This window comes from Bombus huntii, chromosome 3 (assembly GCF_024542735.1).
Source record: "Bombus huntii isolate Logan2020A chromosome 3, iyBomHunt1.1, whole genome shotgun sequence".
Taxonomy (NCBI): Eukaryota; Metazoa; Arthropoda; class Insecta; order Hymenoptera; family Apidae; genus Bombus; species Bombus huntii.
Genome location: NC_066240.1, coordinates 9,969,534 through 9,996,107, shown reverse-complemented (window position 1 = coordinate 9,996,107; position 26,574 = coordinate 9,969,534). Strand labels below are relative to the sequence as shown.

Here is a 26,574-nt window from a genome sequence, read left to right as displayed (position 1 = left end):
TTTTATTTTCCGGAAGTATTTGTAATATATGTATTACAAATAAGGTACAGAATAGGTGTGATATGCAATGCTATTTCGTGTCCTACGTTTTGGGGATTATCTGATATTCCCTTACCACTTTCGCACTATATGTGACGTTATCGATTCAGTATATAGTACTGGTTTGAATTAAAACTAAATAAAGCTTTGTACGTACGAAATTATAAATAAAATATAGATCAGGTTATGAGACACGGAGTCCCATTTAATGTCCGTCTATTCTGTATGTTTCATTCCCTTAATAAATTGTATTGGAAGATTATATACAAGAATGATATGTACAAAAAATGAAAAATCATTATTTTTTATTAAATTACATCTCGTTTACAATGGTTCACATACACACATCTTATAAAATAATAGGTAATACATTCACTGCTGGTACAAAAATATGATATTATGTACACCACCTAATGTCAATAAGTCTTACTATGTAGTATTTCTATATGATAAATTTTTATTATAAAAAAATCACCCTAAATTTGATTTAATAAGTGTTAAAAATATGTACACATCGTTAATTGTGTTTACTATGTACAACTACCCTCCTGATCCAACATGTTCTAATTGATAGGCACATGCCTTGCATAAATATTGTTTATGACAAAATCGTGATGAATTTGACTGTACCAAAGTTTTGAATACATATATATCACAGGTGGTATTTTGTAAAGAACATGCCTTACAGACACAACTAGTGACTATGAGTAAAATTCGAAAAATAGATCTCTTTGTTACACTTATAATATGTATGCAACTAACTAAAGTAGTGAAGAATACAATTTTATGTATAATAGCAAATAATGAGACATTATTTCCTCTATAAACTACATATTTATATATATATATATACTGAAATTTATTAATTTCGTGCAATGTATCAATCGAAAACATCTAAATTTTTTAAATTCCTAAATTTCTTTATGAAGGAGGAAATAATTTCTTACTTTTGATAACGAGTGTAATGCATAAAAATATATATTCGTCGGTATTTCATGTAACTATCCTTAGGAGCATACAATTTATTATCAGTCTATAAAGTGCAACAACAATGCATAACAATACGCCACTCTCTATAAAATATGAGTACCACTTAATTTTCTATTTACTGATATTTGAATATGTGTACCAACCAAATCTTTAGTAAGACATCATATAATAGCATTATATATAAATAAAAAAAAGGAGTAAAAGATTCATTTCAATCTTAACATGCTAAAAAACGGATTTAAAAATATTAATTTTTATCAGAATTTCAATGAAGTATAAAAGTGTGGCGCTAAAATAAATTTCTCAACAAAAAAAAAAAAAAAAAAAAAAAAAAAAAAAAAGAAAAAATTAACTTACAAATACTGAGATTGTAGATAGAAATTACTAATATTGTATAAATACTAATAATAATAAAAAAAAAGAAAAAAATATAAAGGAGAGAAACCGTGTATTTACCGATTCTTTTGGACATGTTAAATTTATACTGAGCGTAATTTATTTGATTTTTTATGGCGCATAGATAACTTGAAAATTTTCTTATTGGAATTTCATTATTACATAAATTAGCAATCACTTTGATTTATAAGTTAATGCTCAGTGACCATCTCAATTTTTTTATAAATGTCATTACAGATTACCTAGCAATAATTAGGCAATCCTATATATTATTGGCAACTACACATCTTTACTTAAACTAATTATATATTTAAAGTATCTTTTAATGGCAGCGTTGCTACTTCAAAAAATATCCTAAAATAAAAATTATTTGTAAATTTCATTGTTATTTTAATCTCCATTTAGTTTTTCTAATTATATATTAGAGATATATATGAAGCATATTGATATACTTACTTGTGACTGTATTTGTTGTGTATAGTGGTGAGAGTTTCTTTATGTTTCCGATGTAGTCCATCTTCTTTAAGATTCCGATGTAACCCTTGGTTCATAATATTTACGATGTCTCGTATGTCATCAACACTATAACCGCTATAATATTTTAGAGTAGGAGTCCACCCTCCTAAATCTTTCATTTGTAATGCTAGGAGGAGTGCAGATGCAGCCATTTTACTATCGCTGAACATTATTGTCGAATAATCCATTAATGAGTATTCAAGAATATATCGAGCTAAAGTTAATGTCGGCATCGACACTTTTGCACACTGTTCGAAAACGACATAATTATAATTTGTTACATTATGATAAAAAAAAGTGTTATTAACGTAACTCACCCTAGCATATCGTCGAAGAAATCGATAAGAAAGTGGTATACCAAGATCAAAATCGACTACTTTCAATATGCTCATTTCCATTCTAATTAATTCTCTTTGTGTGTAAGCACCGTCACATATATACAAAAAATCTTCCACCATTGGAGGTATTCTTTCCTTTAAAATTATACAATTACAATAACAACGAGAACAATAATGAGAGACGTTAAGTTTGTTTAGAAATTAACCCTTTGCGGACGGGACGGTTCGAAGTCAACCGTACCATGAGGCCGGGCTGCTGCCGCGATAGTCATTTAAAATTGCTAGCACACATTTCTGCTTAGACGCGATTTTCGTTCATAGCACTCCAAGATGTCAAATTCTAAACATATGTACACGCACAGTTTCTCCATAGGATAAATAAAATGACACACGTATGAGTCTTTTATATATACGCATATATGAGATACACGAGTTTCTCGACCATAGCGAAGCGTTTATGTGGGACACAGATATGAGTCTTTCGGCTTTATCAGTTGTTTTTGCCAACTGAATATATGAGTTCCTCGGCTAAACTGATGGTTTACGCAGAACGCATATATGCGGCGGTAGTCCACAAAGGGTTAAATAACACAATACAATTAATTTCAATACTAACATCATATTTACTTGCTATGAAAAGACTTGCTGCTCCCAATAATTGTAATGTTTCTTTTCCAACAATTACTTTCGTCAAGTATAGGTCAACTAGTTTCACAGCCAGATATAGAGTTTCATGATTGAGTTCAAAGGATTCTTGAACTTCTACCATCCAGTCAACTAATAAAGCTCTCATCCATCGTGAGAGGCATACTTGTTTTTCCATATAATCTCCAATTGAAAATAGATGTTCCCTTTCTTTTAAATAATTGAAAATATCCATGGCATAGTGAGAAACTTGAAATGGATCCAACCAATTTTCTACATCAAAATCCCATTGAACACCCTCAGGTAATGTTCTTTCAGGAACAGCATCCAGTTGATTCGTTACTAATTTTTCTTCAACTTCCGCAGGTACTTGGGGCTCACTTGGTTCATTTTTTTCATCTGTTTCCTCGATTTCTTCAGGCTGTTTTTAAATATTTATTTGAACACTTAAAATTCACATAAAAGTACACCATATAGGTAAAGATATATAATAACAAAAATTGCTTACCTGTACATTGCTTTTTCTGAATTTCTTCGTACTGTCATCTCCAATATCATCTAATGCACTTACATACAAAGAACTGTCCTCTGATTTTTCTAAATCTAAACTACGTCTAACCTTTACAATTTTACTAGGTATTTCAACTTTTCCATCATCCTTTTTTACTGGTTTCACACGTGGCACTGGCTTTGGTTTCTGAGGTATTACCTCTGGCTTAGTCACAACTTTTTCAAGCGTTCTAATAGAACTTGTCTGTGTGAAGGGTTTTACTTGAGTAACAGCTGTCTTTTTTACTGTTTTCTTTGGTTCTTGTGTTTGATGTGTCCCCAATGTTTTTCCAATTGCCTTTAATTTTATATGTTCTATTATTATATTTCATGGGACTTTTATCAACAAAATATAAAAGAAGAAAAATGAAAGATTAAATAACATACATTAGTAATATTTCCCAGTGCAGATCTCTTTGTTGTCTTTTCTTTTGGTGGGGATGCTTCTGCTTTTCTTTTGACACGGGGATCTTTACCGAGAACAGGTGGCTTAACTAAAACATTGTTTAGTGCAGAATTTTGACTTCTCGTGGCTATTCTTTTTCTTGTATTTGTCACATTAGTACCACTTTGTTTATTTTGTATATTTAAAATTTTTGATGGAGCCATCCTTATAATTACTTAAGATTAAAATTCAGATTTTCCCCTATATAGGAATCAAGTATTAATATATTAGATTTAATGTATAATTTTACAGTAATAAAAATACAATCAACGACTGTTTAAATCCATTATTAAATAAAAGATTTTAACCTTAAGTTTTAAATTAAAGTTTTTACTTAAAAATATCTAAATATAAATAAATATTACAGCAATATTTTTTAACGCAATATAAGACTTTCAATAGCAATATGTTAAATATACGTGGACTAAATTACGAAGAAAGCAAAGCTCGATGATCAATAAATTCGATCGTTTATTTGTTCATTGGCACAATTTTATAGCACTTTGATCAATATCTAACCAGTTTATTAAAAAATTGGAATCACTTTCTGTTATAAATCGAGAAATTTTTCTATATTTCTTGTACCCAAATTTCGATTGTTGACTTAATTCATGAAACGGTCTATTCAGAATGAGAGAAAAGCGCGGGAATATACACCAAGAATACGTCGTTAGATGAGATACGAAAGCACAAGTTTTATCGTTTCAAAATTACGATACACAATCTTTAAAAGTAATGTCAAAGAAGAATGAAAATAAGTTTAATAAATTCATCATGACTGCTATAAAGACAAGCGATCGCAAAAACGGCCCAAAACTAGTAATTTGTATACACGAGGAAAATTGACTATTCACTTAAAAGGTTATTTTCTGACAATATATGAATTATTCTAACTTACTTGTAAGTATGAATTATGATTTAGTGTGTTCTGGTTTAATAATGTTTCTCATTTATCAAATTCTTATGCTACTAACAGATTGCTATGTGTCCATTTATCTCATGAGAGCAACTGAAGTTGACGCTGTTCAAATTATCACAGTTATTGTTAACTCTTCCTGTTATTGGACCACTTCGGTTTACGCCAGCCAATCAGAGACGAAATTAATCCGACCGCCACCTATCGACAAAATATACAATTCAATACTGTTCCGTTTATTCAAAATGTATACATCCGTTTTTTATACTTTATATAATCAATGGCTTATATTGTACAAGTATAATTTTAATTAATCTTTAATATAACGTGTGCATCACATTACTGAACTTTAAGTAGAAAAATATACCAATTGATTAACAATTTGGTATACTCAATTTATGACTGTCTATAATGTAAAACGAAACAATATGTATAAAAAATTGTCCATTACATATACATTAATATATATATACAGAACATTTATGTCTATCTTCCTCTTGTTTGTTCTGTTGAATACTACAATACATTTTTACTGCAAATAATTGGTCTCATGTGAATAGTTTGAACTTAATATTTGTAATAAATAATTAACCTTTGACCTGTATTTAATCGTTCGATTTAGAGTAAAACACTAGCATGCTTGAAACTTCGGGTAGATACATAAATTCTATTTGAGCAATTATAAAGAGTATTTCGTTTCTTTGATGTTCGCTAACCTAACTAAACATGGTTTTCGTTTGGATATTGTGAAAGTTTTGTCACATACCGAATATTTATCATATATTCTCTTCATACGTGTGTACCTTCGCGTGCCGTGCTCCGGATTTTCGTTTTTATTGGTCTTTGATTTTATGAACCAAAAGAATGCAAAGTGAACGTTTTGTAGTTAAGTATATAACAGTGAACAACTGTTTTGCTTATTTGCCGGACACCTGGCTACGTAAATTGGAAACTAAGGTTGGTGCTTTGTTCTTATAATCAACTAGGAAACGTATAGATTGTGAAACATATATCACACATATAGTGGTAGATAGAATATCTGATACACCAATTGGAACTCAACGAGTCGATTTTGAATGCGGTAATATCCTATCGTCTCGCTAGATGTCGAGATTAATTTTTTCTTCGGTTAAGTAGATAAGAAAGTTCTCGTAGGCATTGAAGATATTTCGATGATTACAGATCTATATATTATTCATTAATCGTAATAGTTTTAAGTATTACCGCTTTATTACAAGTAATAATTTAAATTTTTATATTGATTTCGTAATAAATGATTTTGTTCATTTCTGTTACCATTATATGATAAAAGGAGAACATGTGCGTATGCAAAAAAGTTTTTCTAAAGTAATTATTTAGAAAGGTTAATTCCTTAAAATTTAAAGATCAGCCAATTTTTGGAAAAATATTTGACACGTATTTTTTTGTATTTACTAATATATACGTAAGGATAGAAAACGGTTCTCAAAATTAGAGAGGAAAAAAGGAATTTTTTTTTAACACTTCAAAAACTATTGGATCTGAAAAATATTGTGTATTTTTTTAACAAAAAATTTAATTACACCAGCAGTTTTCTGCAAGCAAAAAATATAAACCTATGTAAAAATTATATTAGGAATCATTTATTTTTCTCATATTTTTCTTAAACATTGTTATTCTACCTTTGTTTAAAATTGTTAATATAAGCATTAAATCAGAGCAATGAAACATTTTATTCCGTCGTTTCAATAAAGTTAGGGTCGTAAAAATAGAGGCGGGTCAGAAGGTATTTTAATGGTATACAATAAGTTGAAGAATTATGTGACATTTCTAATTGCTAACGCATTACTTTCCTAAATAAATTTATGTTTAACTGATGGTAGAGATCGGCTGGTAAAATAAAATAGTCCGATTTGCGTTACCCGCTCTTATTGTAAGCAGTTATGCGGGTTTTTATACCTGTGTAATTTAAAATCAGTATTGTGAAAACCAGGCATTCAGAGTGCACTACGTCAGATATCTCTTAACTTTTTTTTACTTTTGTGATCTTTATACCTATCGGTTAGACGGTTTAAGTCGCATTACACTAAATTTGTTATCAGTTTATTAAATTTAATCCCAAAAAGTTATCCACGCCTATTGCCTGACATTCTTATACATTGTTTGATGCCGTTATTGGGTGTTATCGAATGAGGAATAGTAATTCCCTTCTGATTTTGTCTACTGCTACACAGGGTATATATAACTTCAAAATGATAAGACAACAGTTTAAGCAAAATTATGTGATTCCAAATGCATGATGTATATTGTTGAAATATTTTAATTTTTAATAAAATATATGAATAAAATTTAAAGTTGAAGTAAATCAGTGGAACCTAAATAGAGATGAATTATTCTTCGACAAGATATAAATCGTTTCTTATAATATCAATTGTATCTTGTGAATTTAACTTCTTAGCTGTTAGAGTAAATTATTATGAAAGATATAACAAATTTGACACGTTTCTGTTATATGCTCTGCAATTGTATTAATATATAATCATCCTGTTTTTTTTTCTTTTTTTAATAATTCAATATCCTTTATTATAAATTATAGGAGAATGTAATTCAAATAATGCATAAGGATGAAACATATTACATGTCTTATAACGTAAGACCGAATCCCAGTGGAACACTGTGCCTTGGCACAATTTTTGCAAGAAGTTTGAACATTGAAGAAGGTGACGAAGTATTTGTATCCCTCTTGAAGGATGTTCCAATTTCAACAAAAATTAACGTTGCACCTCTCACTGCGCCTGATAGGGAAATTTTGGTATGTCCTATAAAATTTCAGGTAGCATTGTCGTACACTCGACTGGATATAAAATTGTATTACTTTTAGGAAATACAAATGGAAAAGGTGCAATCGACACTGTTAAGCCAAATTCACATGGTAGCTGCTGGACAGCCAATCGTCGCGTGGGTTTCGAAACATACATCCATTACGCTAATCGTAGGCAAGTAATTAAAATTCCCTGTATAATGAGACACCCTATGTTCCCTACGACGATCGTTTATTACCAACAAAATTAGAACGCTACAACAAACAAAGATCAGATGGACATAATGTGAAAGAAGTTATAGTGTAAGAATTCATATCGTAATTAAAATGACTATTGTTCATAGGAATGGCCATTAAAAATAATTAAAGTTTGCTTAGTTACCAGCTGTGGTTAATTAAGGTTACAGAGTCGATAAGTCTTTATTATTTTGCGAATAGAAATATATACATATCTAGAGTCGTTCCTTTTTTACAGAATCGCTAGAGCCAGCAATGAAATACGGAAGGCTCGAGCAATTTTCCGAGGTTCACGTTTCTGATACAATAGCAAGTACAAAAAAGAACGAGTCAGACGAAAATTCCAAACAGTCGTCCAGTATGGCGAACAATCTGCTCTCCGCTCTCAAAAGATTCTTACCAAGCATAAACGATCGAAATTCAGAAGAAGACCGAGCAGCAAAGAATTACGAACTTTTGCAGAGTTTTCGCGATAGGAAAATACCGACGGTGTACCGTGTCTATCCGATGCCCAGTGTGGATGCAATCGAAGGAAATGAATACGACGAGATTGCGCGTTGCCCCTATCACGTGTTTATCCCAAGAATTCAAGCGCCAGAATTCTCACAAACAAACGATTTTGCTATCTGTCGTATAAAGAAGGTTCTAGAGGACAAGCAACACTTGAACATAACAAACACGAATTTTCTCCAGAAAGACGAATCCCCGGTTCCAAAGCTCTCTACGGAATTGATAACGAGAGTGTTTATATTGGAAGATTTATTAGAGAAATCCTCTACGTTGGACAGGAACCATTTTAACGTAAATTTTCGTCATAAAAGCGTATACGTTTCGACTAGTTTGAGAAGCAGTTTGAGCTTAAAAGTAGGCGCGAAAGTAAGTTTGTGTTTGGTAGATACTTTTGAAACATCTTCACCATCTTCCATCGAGCTGTTCTCGTGGAGAAATTCTGTGTCTATGAGAGATTTCGAGAATTTCGTTAAAACGCATTCCTTTCATAAAGAATTGTTAATCAACGCACGTGCTGTTATCGATATGGATAATGGTTGTCGTTGTATAGTGAATATCTCACCGGAGAATTGTAAGTTTGCCATGATCACGGAGAACAATTTAGGAAACGTGAGGGTGCATGTGAGGGATGTTGAAGAGGAAAGTCAACTGAGAATATCTGAACACTTGGATCAAGAAACTCCTTTGCTAGGAAAGACATTCACGAGGTATTGTTTTTCTTCTCTGTATGCATTCAAATTATTAGCTTTTTTTTTACATTTGAAAATTATTCAAAATATACAGAATGGTTTATGAATTCATCACCACAATATTTAAGCTAATCTTGATAACTTAATAAAACGAAGGTTTCGAGTAAAATTTTATTGTCATTAAATGAAGAATTTATTGATGTAACAAATAATTTCAAAAGTATTATTTTTCTAACTAAAAAGAAATCGGAGTAATTTTTTAAATAGCAACATGTGTTTTGCTTTTATCTGTTGTTTGATAATTTTTCTTCTACTTCAAATATTGTTTGTTCTAGATACTTAAACAAAATTCTATCAGAATGCGAACTCGCGTTAGATCTTGGTCTAGGCTTAAAAACACAACTACCATTCGAATACGAGCCTGAAAACATCTTAATTTCTGGAGCAATTGGTTCAGGCAAAACCACTATCTGCAAGATACTTATAGAAAAATTACAGAATCCACCGTATTTTGTACATACTCACATGATGGATTGTAGATCTTTAAAAGGTAGATCTATAGATCTATAAGTAAACTGCGATCGTTTAGCCATTTATGGAAAATAGCTCATTTATGGAAAATTTGAAGGTGGAGAAATGAACAAAATACACATAATATTCAGAATATACGAAATAAAAAAATAAAACATATTTAACCAATGAAATATATCTCTACTTAAAAGTTAATTCTTTGGTTATATTCATAAAGATATAAAATTGCATTCTCAGTCTATTTATACAGGATGATTGGTAACTGGTGGTACAAGCGGGAAGGGGGTGATTCTACGCGAAAAAAGAAATCGAAAATATAGAATAAAAATTTTTCGTTTGAGGCTTTGTTTTCGAGAAAATCGACTTTGAATTTTCGCTCGGTACGCCTGCACTTTATCACGTCTCGTTATAACGGATCTCACTGTAGATTTTTAAAAAAATTAAAAAAAAAGAATTAAAAAAGAAAATTTTTATTCTATATTTTTGACTGCTTTTTTCGCGTATAATCACCCCCTTTCCGCTTGTACCATCAGTTACCAACCACCCTGTATATAATTATACATATAATATTATATTTAATCCTATTTCCTTAAAGAATTTCTCGATTTATGGGACTTGTTAATTTTTAGGAAAGAAGGCTGAAACGTTACAAAAAATTATTATGACCGCACTAACTGAATGTATTTATTACCAGCCTTCGGTATTATTTTTGGACGATTTAGAGTCCATTACTAGTGCGTCCATGAATGACGAGGGGAACACTCCCGATAGCATAAACGCTGCCAGGTATTTCCGTCTAGTTTGAAATAAAATTGTAAAAATTTATTCTTATTTTCTAATTTCTTGTTATCAGGATCACAGATATATTGGTTAATACAGTGACACAATATCAAGAAAGTTGTCAAGTATCAGTAATTGCTACGTGTGCGAGTGTTAGCACGATAGGTCAAAAACTGAGACCGGCTAGGGGTTGTCACTTTTTTAGGACCGTTTTAGCTGTTCCTAATCTAGAGAAGGTATTTTATTTTGATTGTATATTATTTGTTAATTAGATATTCGGTTGCAATATAAGAAGACACAATGTGAGTTTCAAACATTTATAATTCATAATACGCTTATTTACAAGTGCATAAATTAATTAGAAATAGAAAGGACCAAGTTAGTTAAAATGAAAGTTATATAAATTAAGAGTTATAACTTGAGAAAGAGAGGAAGGAGAACGTGTACGTGGTGATCGAACTATGTATTAGAAAGTTATCGTGTTTAAATAACTCAGATCGTGATCAGTGTTTCCGTTTGGGATATAACGTATACTCTCTAATTAGGCGGATAGAATCGATATTTTGCAATTAATGCTTGGGGACAAGTTGTACGTGCCTGGAGACGTGAATTGGGATTACTATGGAAACAAGACCGAGGGATGGATGGTTCAGGATCTCGTGGATATGGCTGAGAAAGCTGCATTTGCCGCTTGGAAGCGTCACGGTACTACAGTTACCTTCGTTTAAAACAAATATTACATTAAGATATTATATCATTTTCATTTTTATCGTTTATTAATTTATCTAACATCAAACAATTCTTTTTTATCGTAATGAACATATAATTAGTATGTACTCGTATAATGACCAACTATTGTACATTTTATTGTATATTATTATTTTATTGTTATGAGATGATAGAATTGGTTTTAAATAATTGATAGACATGGAAAATAAAAATTATAGATAATTTCATCTGTAAGATTGGAATAAATTATGGCATAATTTTTAATATAAATATTTATAATGTTAATTTTTACACAAAAGGTACAAAGTTACAAGTTTTCTAATGTTTTGTGCGAAGTAAGAATAACTAGTACCATTTCTGATCATAAGATAAATATTTGTAATGTTGATTTTTACACAAAAGGTACGGTCAAGCCTCCAGTCGAGATCGCAGAAGAGGATGTAGCGGTCGCCCTGAAGAATTGCACGCCGATATCTTTGCAAGGTGTACAATTGTACAAAGGGGCGGGCCACGTTTGGTCCGATATTGGCGGTCTGGTTGAAGTGAAAAGATCTCTCGTAGAGATTCTGCAGTGGCCATTAAAATATCCTGAAATATTCAAGAATGCCCCGATTAAGTTGCAAAATGGGGTTTTATTGTACGGCATGCCTGGCACGGGAAAAACGATGCTCGCCAAAGCGATTGCCAACGAATGCGGTGTTAATTTAATCAGTGTTAAAGTACGAACAAATACATTTTTACTTTCTTCTCTATTTTTCCTTTTATTCAACTTAGTAATGTAATTATTACATATATAAATGTGTATTGCAGGGTCCAGAATTATTATCAAAATATGTTGGTGTTAGCGAGGAGTCTGTTAGAAACGTATTCGAAAGGTAAGAGTTTTTAACTGTATTATGTTCTTCCAGTCAATTTTGACCTAATTTTCGAACGTTAAAAAATATTTTAAGTCAAAAAAAAAAAAAAATGAGAAAAACTCTTATCTGCAAATATGCGTGATTTCTCGTTTCAAGATTAACGATAAAAATTGGTGAAATTTACAGAGCGCTTCGTGCCAAACCGTGTGTATTATTTTTCGATGAATTTGACAGTCTTGCTCCAAGGTAAATTTATTTATTTTTTACTAATGTTCGTTTATGGACCGTTTTAAACTGCACCATTTATTACCGAACTTATTTCAGACGAGGTCACGATAGTACTGGCGTTACTGACAGAGTGGTAAACCAATTATTAACGCAAATGGATGGGGTAGAGGACAGAGAAGGTGTTGCAGTCGTGGCAGCGTCTTCAAGACCAGATTTATTGGATCCAGCACTGTTAAGACCTGGACGTCTCGATAAAGCTTTATATTGTCCACTTCCGAATGAGGCAGGTAGCTTTTGATTTTATCCTTATAATTCCAAATAAAAGTAATATATTCTAATAAATTCTAATAAGAATTCTATATTTTTATAACTCGAAATGAAAGTTTATATACAGAAAAAGATTCTATATAGGTACAATAAAATTATGTAATAGTTTCCCTGATAAGAATGTCAGTTGAATAAAATTATTTCTCGAATTATATAGGTGGACAGGGAGGAAATCTTAATTGCCCTGTGTAAAACACAAAATATAGATACGACGGGGTTAGATTTAAAAGAACTGGCAGTACTTACTTCAGGATTTACGGGTGCAGATTTAAATGCTGTGGTAACGCAGGCCAGACTATCAGCTTTCGAAGATGCTGTTGCGAATGCTCCTGTAAGTATGTCTAAATTGATTTAGGACTACGTACGATATATATATATGTACACCACATTAGCCACGTTACGTATAATAAAATGTCAGGCAACGAACCCTTTATCAACGAACCCCACTTAAACGCTAGCATGAATATAAGTTGCGCAATATGAAGGCAATGTTTAAGTAACGAAAACGAATTGTACATATTACGGACCAAAGAATTGTTCCTCTGTTCCTAACGATCGCGCCGTTTTGTTACACGGCCCGTTGTATCTCTCTTCTGTAATAATGAAAAGCATTTTAGCGCGACTCCGGCCGAGAATCATTTGTAGGGAGCTTCCGAAGTAAGATAGTGCGTAATGATGATAATATCGTTAGGTGTATACTCCTCTCCCACCCCTCTCTGCTTATGTCCTATGTATATAGAGTGTCGAGCTGGCTAGGTGGGTAGGTATGGTGCGATATAACTGAGGAAACGTAGACCAGGTTTATTAGCGCACGCTGCCGAGAGCACCAGCCATCCCCCATTTCGCTCCACTTCATCCTGGCCTACGCCTCACTGAACGTCGAGGGGGTTATTATCTTATGCGTTATAATGATACACGGTTTAGGGCCTGCAGCGGTCCTGTAAAATCGAAAGGCAGACACCACCCACACCCTCGGTTGCCACCTTGCTTCCAAGAGTTCGGATTTTGCGATTGAATCACGAGATCACTTTCTTCGATGCTTTATTAAAAATACAGCGACTTATGAGAGTAGTCTTTAGTTTAAGAATTACTACACTCGTTGCTATTGACGCTTATTCTGCGTCGATTCAATTCTAAAAGGATACTAATTCTAAATTACATTATTAACCTGACCTTCAATGCTTCTCCACTATCTCAAGCAGAAAAGTTATTTATACAACATATAGGTAATGTAATTTATATTTTTTATAGAACATATACCTCATGTCATATCAAATTTTCTCGTGAATAAAGTTCTCGACGTAATTTTCCTATTCTTGAGTTTCGTTCTATTTTGAATCATAGAACCTTCCTGACTTCAATCGTACCGCGAATTTAAGGGACCACGGCGTATATGATATACATGTTTTGACATCATGCTATTATATATTTTAATAGTATTCGTGCGTTGTTAATACTAACTTAAATACCAGTATCCACGTACTTATAAGCGGTAAAGTAAACATAAAAAGTGAAGCGGTATACGTGTCAGTATTCGCGTTTCACGTGTAACGTGTAAGAGGTGTGAGTGTTGTGTGTCTAATACGCTGAAGGTGGTAGAGTCATTAATTAACTTCCTAGTGAGAAAACGAAGTTACGCCGGCACTTACCTACCGGAAGAACACGAATATCCAAACTGTACGTCTAATTAGCGAGCGAGTTTCCTGAGCGCGACACGTTTCGAGAGGAACGCGTCTTACTGATAAACGATAACGCATATAGGCAGACTTACAGGCCGTTTCTCGCTTAACCTACCAATTAATAGCCTTGTCTTCTTACCCTGACTTCAGGACGGAAAGATCGAAGCGGAGGACATTAAGGTTTCTCAGACGCATTTAATCGATTCCATCAAATCTACTCATCCTTCTTTATCCCGTGTCGAAAAGGAGAAATATAAAAGGATGTAAGTATTTCCTTAAACCGATCCATACAACTTAGCCGATTTTTAGAAGTGGGTCGAAGCCTGATTTCTAGATCTGTGACAATGGATCGAATTCAAAATTTTGTGAAGCCTCGAAACTCTCGAAACCAGGAATGTTTATTTCTTTCCTTTTTTTTCTAAAGAATATACATATCTTTTGCTAGGAATTAAAATCTTAATGATTTTTTTTTAGAAGATCAAATTGTTTAGTCAAAGCTTCCTGTATTCGAAAACACAAAACTTTCTGAATTTCGTGGGATTTTGAGGTTTCGAGTGTTTCATCCCTGGTAATTTTTATATTTTTTTTACCGCAGTTATGCCAAATTTGCGAAGAATGATAATTTCGTGGAAGATATATTGCAAAATCAGAAAGCTACTTTGGCATGAACGCAAGATGAGGATGGATCTTCTTTTTGGTGTAATTAAGAATATATTTTCAATGTACAATGTTTCATTGTAAGAAATATGTTTATATCTTTATTCTTATACATTGATACTGATTACTTATACATTGAATTTTGCAAGAGTACAATCGATTTGTATAAAGTGATTTCTAATAAACCAAAGTTTAATAATTATTCATATTTTTGTCTTATAACATAATAACTGTACGCTTATTACTGCTTCTTTCGTGTTTCGTATTTTTAACACAACATTTTAATAAACCTTTGAACGATTTATGATTATATGATATTTTTTACTTGATCTATAAAGTACACTCGCAAAGTTACATTCTGGCACATTTTGTGTAATATATAATATACGTATAATATACATATAATATGCAATATATAACACAGTATAACATGAAGTATACGAGTGAAGACGGAGCCCTATTCTGTAACAATATTATCGAATTCTCCGTCAAGACAGACTGTGCTCGAACAATTCTGGCAAACCGAAATCGCCTGACGCAAAGAAGAACGCGTTCTAATTTTCGTTTTATCGCGTATATACGGTTCTGCAGATCCGCGAAGCCGTTCGCGTAGACGGGGGCCCAGTTTTCCTCGTTTAGCCGAGCATAAGCGTAATCCGGATGCCTGCGTCTCTCAAGAAACTCAGCCTCCGGCGGCGTCGTTGCACGCCATGCTGAAGCTTAACAGCACGGGCATAGCACGCCACGGAACTTTTCGTATTAATAATCGGTATAATAATTAGTATTTTCATGCGCGACTTAGCAGGAAGGATGTGGCCGCATGTAAGACAGAGAACGAGTTTCAGAAGTGAAACACAGTGAGAAGGAGAAAGAGAGAGAGAGAGAGAGAGAGAGAGAGAGAGAAAGAGAGAGAGAGAGAGTGAGAGAGTGAGAACGAGGCTCTGGGAACTTCGGTGAATCTTGATTTTAAGTTCAGGCGAAGGAGGCGCATATTTCACCGCGCTAATGTCCCGCCAGATAAACTACAATATTAGCTGCCTTCGCCCGTGATTTAATTTAACTTTGCCCCGGTGCGACATCCGCCTCTAGCTTTCAGCTGCCTCCTACTTCAGCCTGGTTAACCAGCATCTACCCCACGACCACCCAACCCTCTCTACGTCGACATGTGTTTATAGTTTTGCGAGGCTGGGATAAGCGGATTCCAAAGAAATTACGCGCTCGTTGAAATAACGTCGGGAATCTTCGTTTCCGGTTCCGATTTGTTCGCTAGTCTCTCGACGAGTTCCTTTCATAGGTGTGTATGTTTTATTGGAAGGAAAATGGAAATAAAATTATATCGTTATACAGTTATATCGTTGCAAATACAGTATTTCAATTCGAATAAGTTCATTGGAAAAAGCAAAGAACTATTTAAAAACTTACAAAAGAATTATTTATACACGCACATTAAACGCGTAATGTTGACAAAAAAGATAGATCCTACGAAATATCTGAAGGTCAAGTATTTAAGAAAGATCTCTCTTTGACATTCTAACACGGGACTCAGTTATTTTCTGGCACTTTTGAAATACGTGTGTGACAATGAGTACCACTTTTAGCCATTAGCTTCCCATTAATTTATACATTTTATCAACATTTATGAACTGTTACTACAAATTGACAGAAATATCTGGATATGTACGAGCGGTTAGTGTATTACGAAAAGAAAAACTTTTCTATCGACTTTTCATCGCTGCCACTGCTACTTAAATAACAAAATTAAAAAACTAAGCGTCTCAGTTAAAGTCCAAGTGAAAGGCGTTTCCGGTGGTGAGTTTTCCGCAACCATCAGAAGCCATTACGCAACACATAGTACCGGTGAACGCGGAGGCAAACAAACTTGCACTCGCGATTATTCCGCGAAGAATTAGGATGGCATTCAGTCCTCTTGGAAATCATGACGGCATTGTCGCGTGTCCTTCGAACTGGCTGGGTGCCTCTACGTTTCTGTAGCTTCTCTCACCTCTTCTTCGTAACGTCTTCTTCGCTTCAAGACGCCCTTCTTGTCGATGAAAAGTAGAGGAAAAAGGAGGTGGAGGAAAAGAGAGAGAGAGAGAGAGAGAGGGAGTTAAGTTTTCGAATGTCAAGGTAACGAGATTAGTACGACGAGAAACGGTAATCAGGAATAAAAATGCTAGGACCGACGGCATTTACGCTAACTAATCTGCTTCAAGAGGCGAGGAGGCGCTAACGGAGTTAGGACCAGCCAGCCTCCGCGTTTCCACGGGGTTTTCGTCGCTCGGCCGGCTTGTTAGCCGGATAATTGGCCATTTTTATGCTAAGCAGACCCGTGGCTGTTACGCTACCTCGCATTCTCGTTTCCGCTTTTCTTCTAGTCGCTCTTACCTCCGTTTGATCGTCCTATGGTTTTGTCTTTCCACTCCTGAGAGAAATGGTCTTTTTAAAAAGTTGGAATTTTAAAAAGACGACAGCGTTCCTCGCATAAATTCAAATGTTTAGTTTCGTCTTTTGTGGAAGCTGTGTAACTATCCTAGGATATGTAGTTAATATGCATCGAGAAACATTCTATTAATGTGGTTGAGGAATTCACTTTTTAATGGAATACTATATGACAAACATTATTTATGAGAAACCTTTATTCGTATTAATTGATAACTACGTTGTATTTTCTTGCAGAAAAGAATTCGATAAAGAAATAGTAAAAATCTCCAAGGACGAAAAGAATATCCTCATCGCTAACAAATCGATAACTTTCGTACCGGGAAGTTCATTTCTTCACGGAGCTCGCAAACTTCCAACTTATTATCTAGAATAATTTTCAAAAAGAGAATTCAGTTTTGGGTTGGTCGTACATTCCGATTCACGTGCTCTTTCTTTATAGCGTCGGTCTCCTTTCTCTCTATCTCGCGGTTGCTACAAGATAAGGCTGTAACGGCGGTCTGTGCCGCGGTAAGGCGATTACCGAATCGCGGAAATACATTTCTCTGGTCAAAGTACCAGTGCACCTTTGTGGTAGAAGTCGCGAAAGGAAAAGATTCACCGTCCTCCAACTGCAACGATTGTTCCCCTTCTACAAAGCGAAATTGGACTGGAACGAAACGTATTCCCGGAACGAACTTCATTTTTATACCAATTTTTGTGTGTTTTTTTATACCTTTATATTTTCCATACAACTTCGAAGTCTAATTATAACGATTGTTTTACTCTGGATATTTTAAATATGTATGTATTCCGCACACATTACAATTTTTTCTTCATAAACGTACAAATATTCTCAGCTGAAAAATAACAAGCACAGTAAACGATTTCTCTGTGCAATAAAAATCCCAAGGATTATCATATTCCCTTTCAATCTCCCGTGAAAGCTCTGTTTTTATGAAATTTCATTTTCTATCCCCGCTTATGATAGAATTTCGAAATTAAAGGAATCCATCCAAAGAAGATTGAAATTTCGTGTCATGGTTGGCTCACGGGTGTGCAGACGAATCACATTCGCGGCTGTGATATGAAACAATTTCGCGGTTGCGATTCGATCCCGGAATTACGCGGCCGGCACAGCTGGAGGCTGGACTAGGCGTGGGTGGTGTTGCAAAAATACAGGATGGAAATGCAGAACAAGGAGGCAAAATCCATCTAGTGATTTCACAGGCAATTATGTCGTGACGGCGTGCTGGCTGGGTTACTCTTATTTAACGCCAATGTGCGCCGAGAGCACGCCTCAACGCCCTTGCACCGCGATCCCATTTGCGCGAAATTGTCAATGATAGAATGGCAGATTGAAAACTCGACATTCAGCGTACCCCCTTTCCGTTGCGTTCTCGCCTTTTTTCAAAGTCGTGACCGTCTTTCCTTCATACTATTTTCTTTCGCACCTCGTCGCTACTTCGAGTATACTTCGATTTGTAGTTTGGATCGCATATTTTGTGGGGTTTGTGATTTTTAAAAGTATGGTTGTTGTTATTACTATATTTTATGTCATAATTATTCAACATACTTATATATATATATAAAATAATATAATATATAATATATATATATATATATTATATTATATATATTATATATTATATATATATATATATATATATATATATATATATATATATATATATATATATCGTAATAATTAGACTGCGGATTTTTATATAATTCATATTTCTATAAAGAATACTAGTCTAGCTTTATTCTGTCGAAGGAAAAAATGGAATATGAGCAAAGATTCGTTTCGTCAATTTAAATATTGTAACGAGAACTATACTTTGGATTTGTTATGTATTGTATGTACATATGTTAAATGTTATATATTTTATATTATTATATTTTTTAATTTTCCATAAATGTACAGATTAATGCATAAAGCAAAAATGTTTAAAGGTAAACAGATAAAATTATTATTGAACAATTTAAAAATGGATACAACGATGTGAATGTCAGGGAGGAAAAATGGCATGATGTAAAGTTGTGCTTGGAGAACAAACGTTCTTGGCAAACACGGGAGATTCTGTTGGTGGGGTGAAATCGTCGGAACGTTGTACACGAGAGTTTCTCTAATAAATTGCACTCGAAACGTGGCCGATCCCTCGAAAGTGTCACCGATATCTCTCGGTGTCGGTCGAATCGAATGAAAAGAAAGCAGCGATAACTCGATTATCAGAGACCCAGATAAATAGACGATGGCCAATGCGCTTTTACCAGGAACGAGTACTACCCGCTCGAACGCGTCCAATGTCCGGAAGCTGCATTACAAGAATGTCTACGGTTTCCGTTTCTATTGTTACCAACGTTTTATCGCGCCGAACCACTTCTACTGTCTTTTGGAAATGGCAATTGAATTAATTTCCCTTAGATAGAAAAATTTCTGAAAATTTCTTTAGTTAAGTTCGTCTATAATCTGAAGAATGAATTAAATCAGTAATTTTAAACTAATTCATATGCTGATTATTTGCGTGTGATAGGATTGAATTTGTCATAGTTTATCATAGTTGAATCTATTACAGTTTCGAGACTTAATTTCGGGATGTAACTAGTTGAAGTTAAGTTACTTTTACCGAAACCTTATATGGCTATGCTAATTCTATATGACTATACTAGTCTAATGCTATAACCTAATTCTCGTGATTATACCTGGCTAACGCACAGTAAACAAAAGAAACTCGTTTTTTAATAGCAGTAATTAACTACCGATCACCAGCCAATAGTTGGAGTAGTTGGAGTTGTAATCACGTGTTGTATGTGTTAATATCTACACTGAAAACTTCCAATATAAAATAATCGGCAGATCTTCGAAAACCCCTAACCAATTCTGCCAAACAATTACCCTCATTCCAACCCCCGAAATAAATCATCCTTCAACCTCTCCAATCATTCAAACAAATCATCCGAATGCTCATCCAGTTTTCCAAACTACATATGTACTTTTCTGTCCAACTGCCTATCGCGGTTCACCCCCAACAAAGAAAACAATCCAAACATTAAATAGCATCGAACAACTGAGTAGAAAGATGTTCATGATGACGTTTCACGTCGCTTGGCACCCTTTGCAGCGGCCTCCCCTTACAGGGTAGCCGATCCAGAGGATCTTTTGACAAGGACAGTCGACGCTGTTGTGGGCGCCGCTCTCGGCCACGCTGTCTCTCTCGGCCGCGATATTTACGGGGCGTCGAGGCGTGGGTAACGCTGTTTGCCGCAATTTCTTGTTTCCATTAGGTTGGCCGGCCTGCGGGCTAAATTCCACCCTCACAGGCCCACCTACCCTTCCTGCGGGCTGGGTTGCGCAACTTCGACGGCGGCGCGGGGCGAAACGACAGACGACCGATGGCGAAGGGGAGAGTGGAGGGAAAACGGGGGTGGCGGATCGGCCGACAAGCCTGGCAGGAGGGAAATGGTGCACACAGAGAGGCCTCGGCTTCCACTGTGCGCGATCAAATGACGCGCGCCAGCGCCCACAATAACGGCCTCTTCACGCTTCGCTCCGATCCTATTCCAATCCAGGCCCTCCAACCCCTTTCCATGGGAGACGATCGAGGATCAAGAATCGGACCTCTGGTAACGTGACGCTGGTCCTCGTGGTCTCCGGACAATTTCATTCTTGATCTATGGTCTAGGTTCGATTCTTCGGAGGCGGTGACTTTGAATAAATTTTTAACTGGATCATCCTAGTTTATGGTAGTTTTGGTTATCAAAGAAAGATAGAGCGTTTTATAATTGATGGTTCTTGCGACCAGAAGGAAATTTGACTTTTGAGCAGTACTTAAGATTGGACACTTTAAGGGCAGTGATTTTGAAAATATTTTCAACTGGATCGTTTTCAGTCACTGTATTTTTCATTATTAGCAAAAGATAAAAGGTTGTTTTAGTGGTAACGAAACGATTTGACGCTTGATTAATTATTGGGGTTCGATTCTTAGAGGGCAGTAAGTTTCTGAATTTTTAACTGGATCATTTTGGCTTACAGTATGTTGGTCATTAAAGAAAGATAGGCTATTATGTAGTTGAACCTTGTGGTCAAGGGAATGTTCGACTGCTGATCAGGCTTTAAGATTGATTTTTCAAAGTTAGTGACTAAAGTCTCAAAATGTTGACTTACGTAAGTGTAGTACTCAGTTCACTCTTTGTAAATCGTTAAACACAAACACATTTATCTCACGATATTATCAATTTCACAAACATTGTATCCGGACAACGGGTAACCAGCAACGACAGGAACGTGGTGCAACAACAGGATTCTATTAAACATTCGACGCAGGGAACAGCAAGGAGAAAGGAGCCGCGGAGAGAGGAATGGCGGATAAAGTGATTCGCGGCAATTAATTCGCCTGTAAATGATAGCGTTTTCATTTTCGCTGATGTCTTGCTGCCACGGCTCGGAGAATAATAATCTATCTTAAATAACCTGCGGGGTTCAAGCGTCGTTGAAGGAGTCTTCATCGTTCGAGCTTCGCTGCAAGATGCTCCAGCTGAAGTAAATGGCGAAAGCTAAAGTAATCTCGGCCAAGAATTCAATTACCGAAGAGTGTTGGGGGATGGTAAAGGATGGGTCGAGATTTAAAAACAGAAATTATGCCCGTCGTCGATGATATTAGTTACACCAAGTCCTTTTTTTTATCAAACGAATTTTCTCTTGGACTAGTTACCAAAGTATGAGCAAACGGCAATTTCAACATGCTTTCTGCATAATTCAATATTTGATTTAATAAATGTAGTAACCACGTATTAGTTGACTTAATGTCACATTAAATACATTAAAAATTAGAATACATTAAATTGCATTAATATAATTGAAAAGTAGAAAGAAGTCACGATGATATTATTATCGTTACATAATAACGTTAAATGAAGCACAAATAGAATTCCTTTTGTAGCAACGAAATTTCAGTTGGTTTCTGATCAAACGAACTCCTGTCGATTGAATCTATTTATCTGAATGTGAACTCTTATTATGTGAACTAACAAGTAGTGGACAATATTGGTAAACTATAATATGAACTCTAATTACACGATCTATTTGTCTTTCGGAAAGATCATATACAGGGACTTCTACTGTATCATCAAATAATAGCAACTATTCATGAATGGGATAAACCACAACTAAGAATAAACCTCATTCAATTTTCCCTTCAACATGCTATGCACATGCGAACTTTGACATTTGACCGACTTTACCATACAGTGTCGTGCAGGCAACTACACACCATCCTCGTAAATGTAAAAGAATCAGATCAATAGGAATAATAAAACACACAGAGTACATGTGACATTCCCGTTCCTTGTATAGAACATTGAAATACACTGGCAAATACGTATAATATATATACATATAATTCAACGGCGTCGCGTCGAAGGAATATGCATTAAGCATAAATATAGCAACAAGAATAGCATTACATCAATCGACGAGCCGAACGCGCTACACACGCTCTTGTAATGGGCTAAAAGCTTTACAAAGCGTACGAATAGATAGGTGAAGGAGGGGTGTGGAGAGGAGAGGGTAAGGTTTTGTCGGCGGCGGAGCTTCGCTTCGCGACAAATCCTTCCTTTGTTGGTTACGGGGAAATAGAAGAGCGGAGAGAAGAGAGAAGCGAACGTTGCATTATATTTTGCCTCCGCTGCATATCCATTGGTGCATGGATTCCTGAGCCTCTATCGGGGATGGTTGTCACCGTGAAAAATAATTTGCGCTCGCGTCGCGTCTCCGCGAGCACCGTTCTTTTTCTCTTCCATTCACCCTTCGTCGATTTCCTTCGTTCCACCGATCCACTGAAAATTTCTTCTTCTTTCATCTATTTTACAGATTGTAAACCATCCTTTTTTCTTCTTAGATAAAGAAGATAATATTAATAAGATAAATAAACGTATTTTACAAAAATAAGAATCTAATAAAATGAATTTTTATAAAAATAAAAATGCCTATCTGTTAATGTTTTTTTTTTAAGACAAACGCGTCATTCTTTAATTATTTATTTGGTTATTTGAAATTTGACGAGTTTATAGAATACAGTGTTTCGTTATTATATTTCAGCAATGTGCAACACGTATAATAATTCTGACCATTTGAAGAAATCGCCAGTGATATAGTTAGGAAGCTAGTATATTGGTACCGTTTTACCCATTTGCATATCTATGATTGAATTATTTAAAGTGAATCGTCGGAGGAACGATAATGACTGGCGAGTCTAGGCGGTCTTACGTATTTATCAAGCGATTTATTCGCGTTATTGGTGCATTGCAGTCGATGTCAGGCGTCGTATGGATAAGTTGAAGACGTTATAACCTTTGAAATCGATTAGAACCACCGTCTAAAGCCACTAGCGGTATACCAACTATTTTGAAACGAAACGAATATCGCACGAATACTCTCAATTTTATTCCATATCTAAACGAACCTTTTATCGATAATCAAATTTTCTCTATGAATTTTAATAAAAAAATTAAAAAATCTTCAAATGAATTCCTTTAAATTCCTTACATTTCCAGTAAATTCTTTCAAATGAAACAGAATGACGTAGTATCTTCTATATTCACCATATAAGTACACGAAACCAAAAACCAAGATTTGCCAGCAGATAGAATTTTCTTTTGCTAAAATCGAATCTTCCTCTCAGCGGCTGATCCAATGGTCAAGGGATTCCAGAAATGGCGTGCAGAACAGTGGTCCAATTTTTACGCGATCGAAGGAAAGGATCGCCAAGTAGGACTTGAGATGTCATGATATGCCGTGTCTGCTGAGAACTGTTGAAAGGAAATAAAATCAATTCTATATGCCATAGATAGAAATACTGTTGAGGAGTAAGGAAAACGAAGATAAAGTACAACGTATCCTGTATAACGTGGATTTGTGTAACGCGATAAAAGAACATTAACATTTTGACAGAATTTTGTATAGCAATACTGATCCGTTGTTTATGTGTGAGTAAACAAGCTAATAGTCATATGACATAAAGGGCTACGAAAAGTTTAAAAGGTGGAATCATTAACAGAATATTAGGAGTCTTTCGTTTGTCTCCCGAGCGAAATTAAAAAACAAAAATTCGAGGATTATCACAGGATTGACAGAAATATGAAAGAATTATCGATACAACGTTAAAAACCTTTGCGTTTATTGAAACGGGAACTAGAACGAGAAGGAGAACGAGAATAGCTATAAAAATTCCAGGACTGCAACAGGGCTTAACAGTCAGTTGGAGGACCATTGAAGCCGGAAGAACCACGCTCGACAATGTTACACAGGGTAGAAGAAGGTAGGAATGAGAAAATAGAGCAGAACGTGTGGAGAAAAAATGTACGTTCGCCTGCATCGGGGGCACTTTCGAAATATCAATTTGAAACAGCCACGGGTATAGGTATGCGTCATACTTTCCATCGACCATTATGGTCGGCTTTCCATTTTTATTTATATTTACCGCCGCGTGGCCTGCCAGCCCCTACCAGCCGCGATTTTATATCCGTCGTTCTCGGGTCAGTCGGTACGGCGCGGAAACGAGAGGGAAAGCCGGAATACCGTTGGAAACAGGCAGGGGTGAAAGGGGTGAGGAAAGGAGGGAATCATTGGCCGAAGCTTCCCACCCGATATTTTACGACATTTTGTTTCCAATCCGCGGTAGAAGGTGTCGGGGCATCACCGGCGTCGGGCCTTATGCGACTTTTATGGCGTTAAATCGTGATGAAGTATCCCCGGAATGGCCCCTTCTGCCAACCTTTTTTTTCTTTCCTCTCTTCCTTCCTTCGGCAGACCTACACGCGATTCTTTCTCGAAGCTTGAAGCATGGGACGCTTCGTCGGAAATGATCTTTCCCAGATTTACTCTCTTCCTTGGGTGTTATTATTATTGAATGTGCACTTTACTCTGTTCGAAGTCCACTTTTAGTATTTATTGAACGTTCATACTGAAATTAAAATCCTCCAAGTTAATCCTATTGCATTTTTTTGGGATCATTGAGTTGGAATAATTGAGCTTTTATTTTCTTAAACGATTTCTTAAACGATTTCTAAACACGAAGAAATCATTGTTGATATGTATGACTTCTTGTTTCAATCCTATGTTAAAAAATATTTCCTGAAACATTGAAAGTCTAACGAGATAACAGTTCTTACAGGTTCAAATAATTTCGTAATCATTTCTCAGATCAACCTAAATTTTTTTAGGTATTCTAATATTTATGAACAAAGATATATGTTCACTCGATAGTAGTGGCACGATCATCGATCGACTTCCGGGTAACAGATTACCTTTTTAAAAGACAGCACTTGACCACAGGGTTCAGTTTATCTCCGTTCGTTCTGAACGGTTTCGCGGTCGCTTTTCGAACACGTCGCATCCCCCACGACTAGTAAAATACTAGCCAGGGCAACATTTCACGGACGGATCTTCATGACCCAGCCGCTACCGATAGGATCGTCGCATTTCCCGTGGACGCTCATATATAAGGCAAACTTATGCCGAACGTAAATTCCCTGGTATTGGCCACGGCTATCTTATCACGTGCGCGCTTTTCCAAGACGCCGATAGACCATGCCCAGACATTATGCGAAATTGAAAAACCGAAAGCGGCCAGTGGGCGCTGCTTGGACGGACTTCCGGTCGACACGAAGGCGGGCCATCGAGGGTCACACGATTCTTGCGGAAAAATCGATAAATCGACGAAGGACGTTATCGGAGATCGTAACAGAAGCGTTATCGATATTTTAGAATTTAATTTCTTTTTGCAAGGAAATCATCATCTTCGATATAAATTGGATTTTTTTTTGGTAATATCATTTTTAGCTAGTCATTTTATAAAAATTGAAACTACGACCTTCTGTAATGTGATAACGATAAGAATGTGAAAAGTTTGCTTTCAACTATCATGTTATTAGAAACCAGATATAGGTACTATAAATTCCAATTTTCTTAAATTAAGTCAAATTAACTTAATCTCTTAGATTACAAAAGGTAATGTTTGTGATATGATCAATTTTATCAGTATTATAAAAAATGATCCACGTCATAATTTATTACCAAATAGAAATTAGATTATGGTTTTACAAAGCAATCTTTATCAAAGTTTCATAACTTCATGATTCAATTAAATACAGTTTCATGTTCAGAAATTAAAGAAATTAAAAAATGCTACAATATTCCTTCGTCTTTCGGGAAAGACATGGACGATGGTCATTTTTGTTACGAGCCTTACTAATTTATTGCCGATATATCGAGGTACTTATTAAACTCTTGTCCAGT

General features: G+C 35.2%; 2 protein-coding genes across 2 annotated transcripts; one reads left to right on the top strand and one right to left on the bottom strand.

The window, feature by feature from the left end:
• Window positions 1-318: 318 nt before the first annotated feature.
• LOC126863817 (G2/mitotic-specific cyclin-B3) lies at window positions 319-5,855 on the bottom strand. The gene is made up of 8 exons (XM_050614387.1): window positions 5,601-5,855; window positions 4,817-5,035; window positions 3,861-4,119; window positions 3,433-3,771; window positions 2,896-3,345; window positions 2,259-2,414; window positions 1,882-2,189; window positions 319-1,779 (listed from the first exon to the last, which is right to left on the bottom strand). Exons 3-8 carry the CDS (start codon window positions 4,080-4,082, stop codon window positions 1,728-1,730), a joined length of 1,527 nt encoding a protein of 508 aa, XP_050470344.1. The 5' UTR covers window positions 4,083-4,119; window positions 4,817-5,035; window positions 5,601-5,855; the 3' UTR covers window positions 319-1,727.
• LOC126863812 (peroxisome biogenesis factor 1) lies at window positions 5,644-15,060 on the top strand. Its single transcript, XM_050614373.1, has 15 exons — window positions 5,644-5,791; window positions 7,410-7,625; window positions 7,695-7,809; window positions 8,110-9,088; window positions 9,406-9,620; window positions 10,231-10,387; window positions 10,455-10,617; window positions 10,927-11,086; window positions 11,513-11,829; window positions 11,921-11,985; window positions 12,154-12,213; window positions 12,292-12,478; window positions 12,680-12,853; window positions 14,352-14,464; window positions 14,797-15,060. Exons 1-15 carry the CDS (start codon window positions 5,699-5,701, stop codon window positions 14,867-14,869), a joined length of 3,087 nt encoding a protein of 1,028 aa, XP_050470330.1. The 5' UTR covers window positions 5,644-5,698; the 3' UTR covers window positions 14,870-15,060.
• Window positions 15,061-26,574: the final 11,514 nt, after the last annotated feature.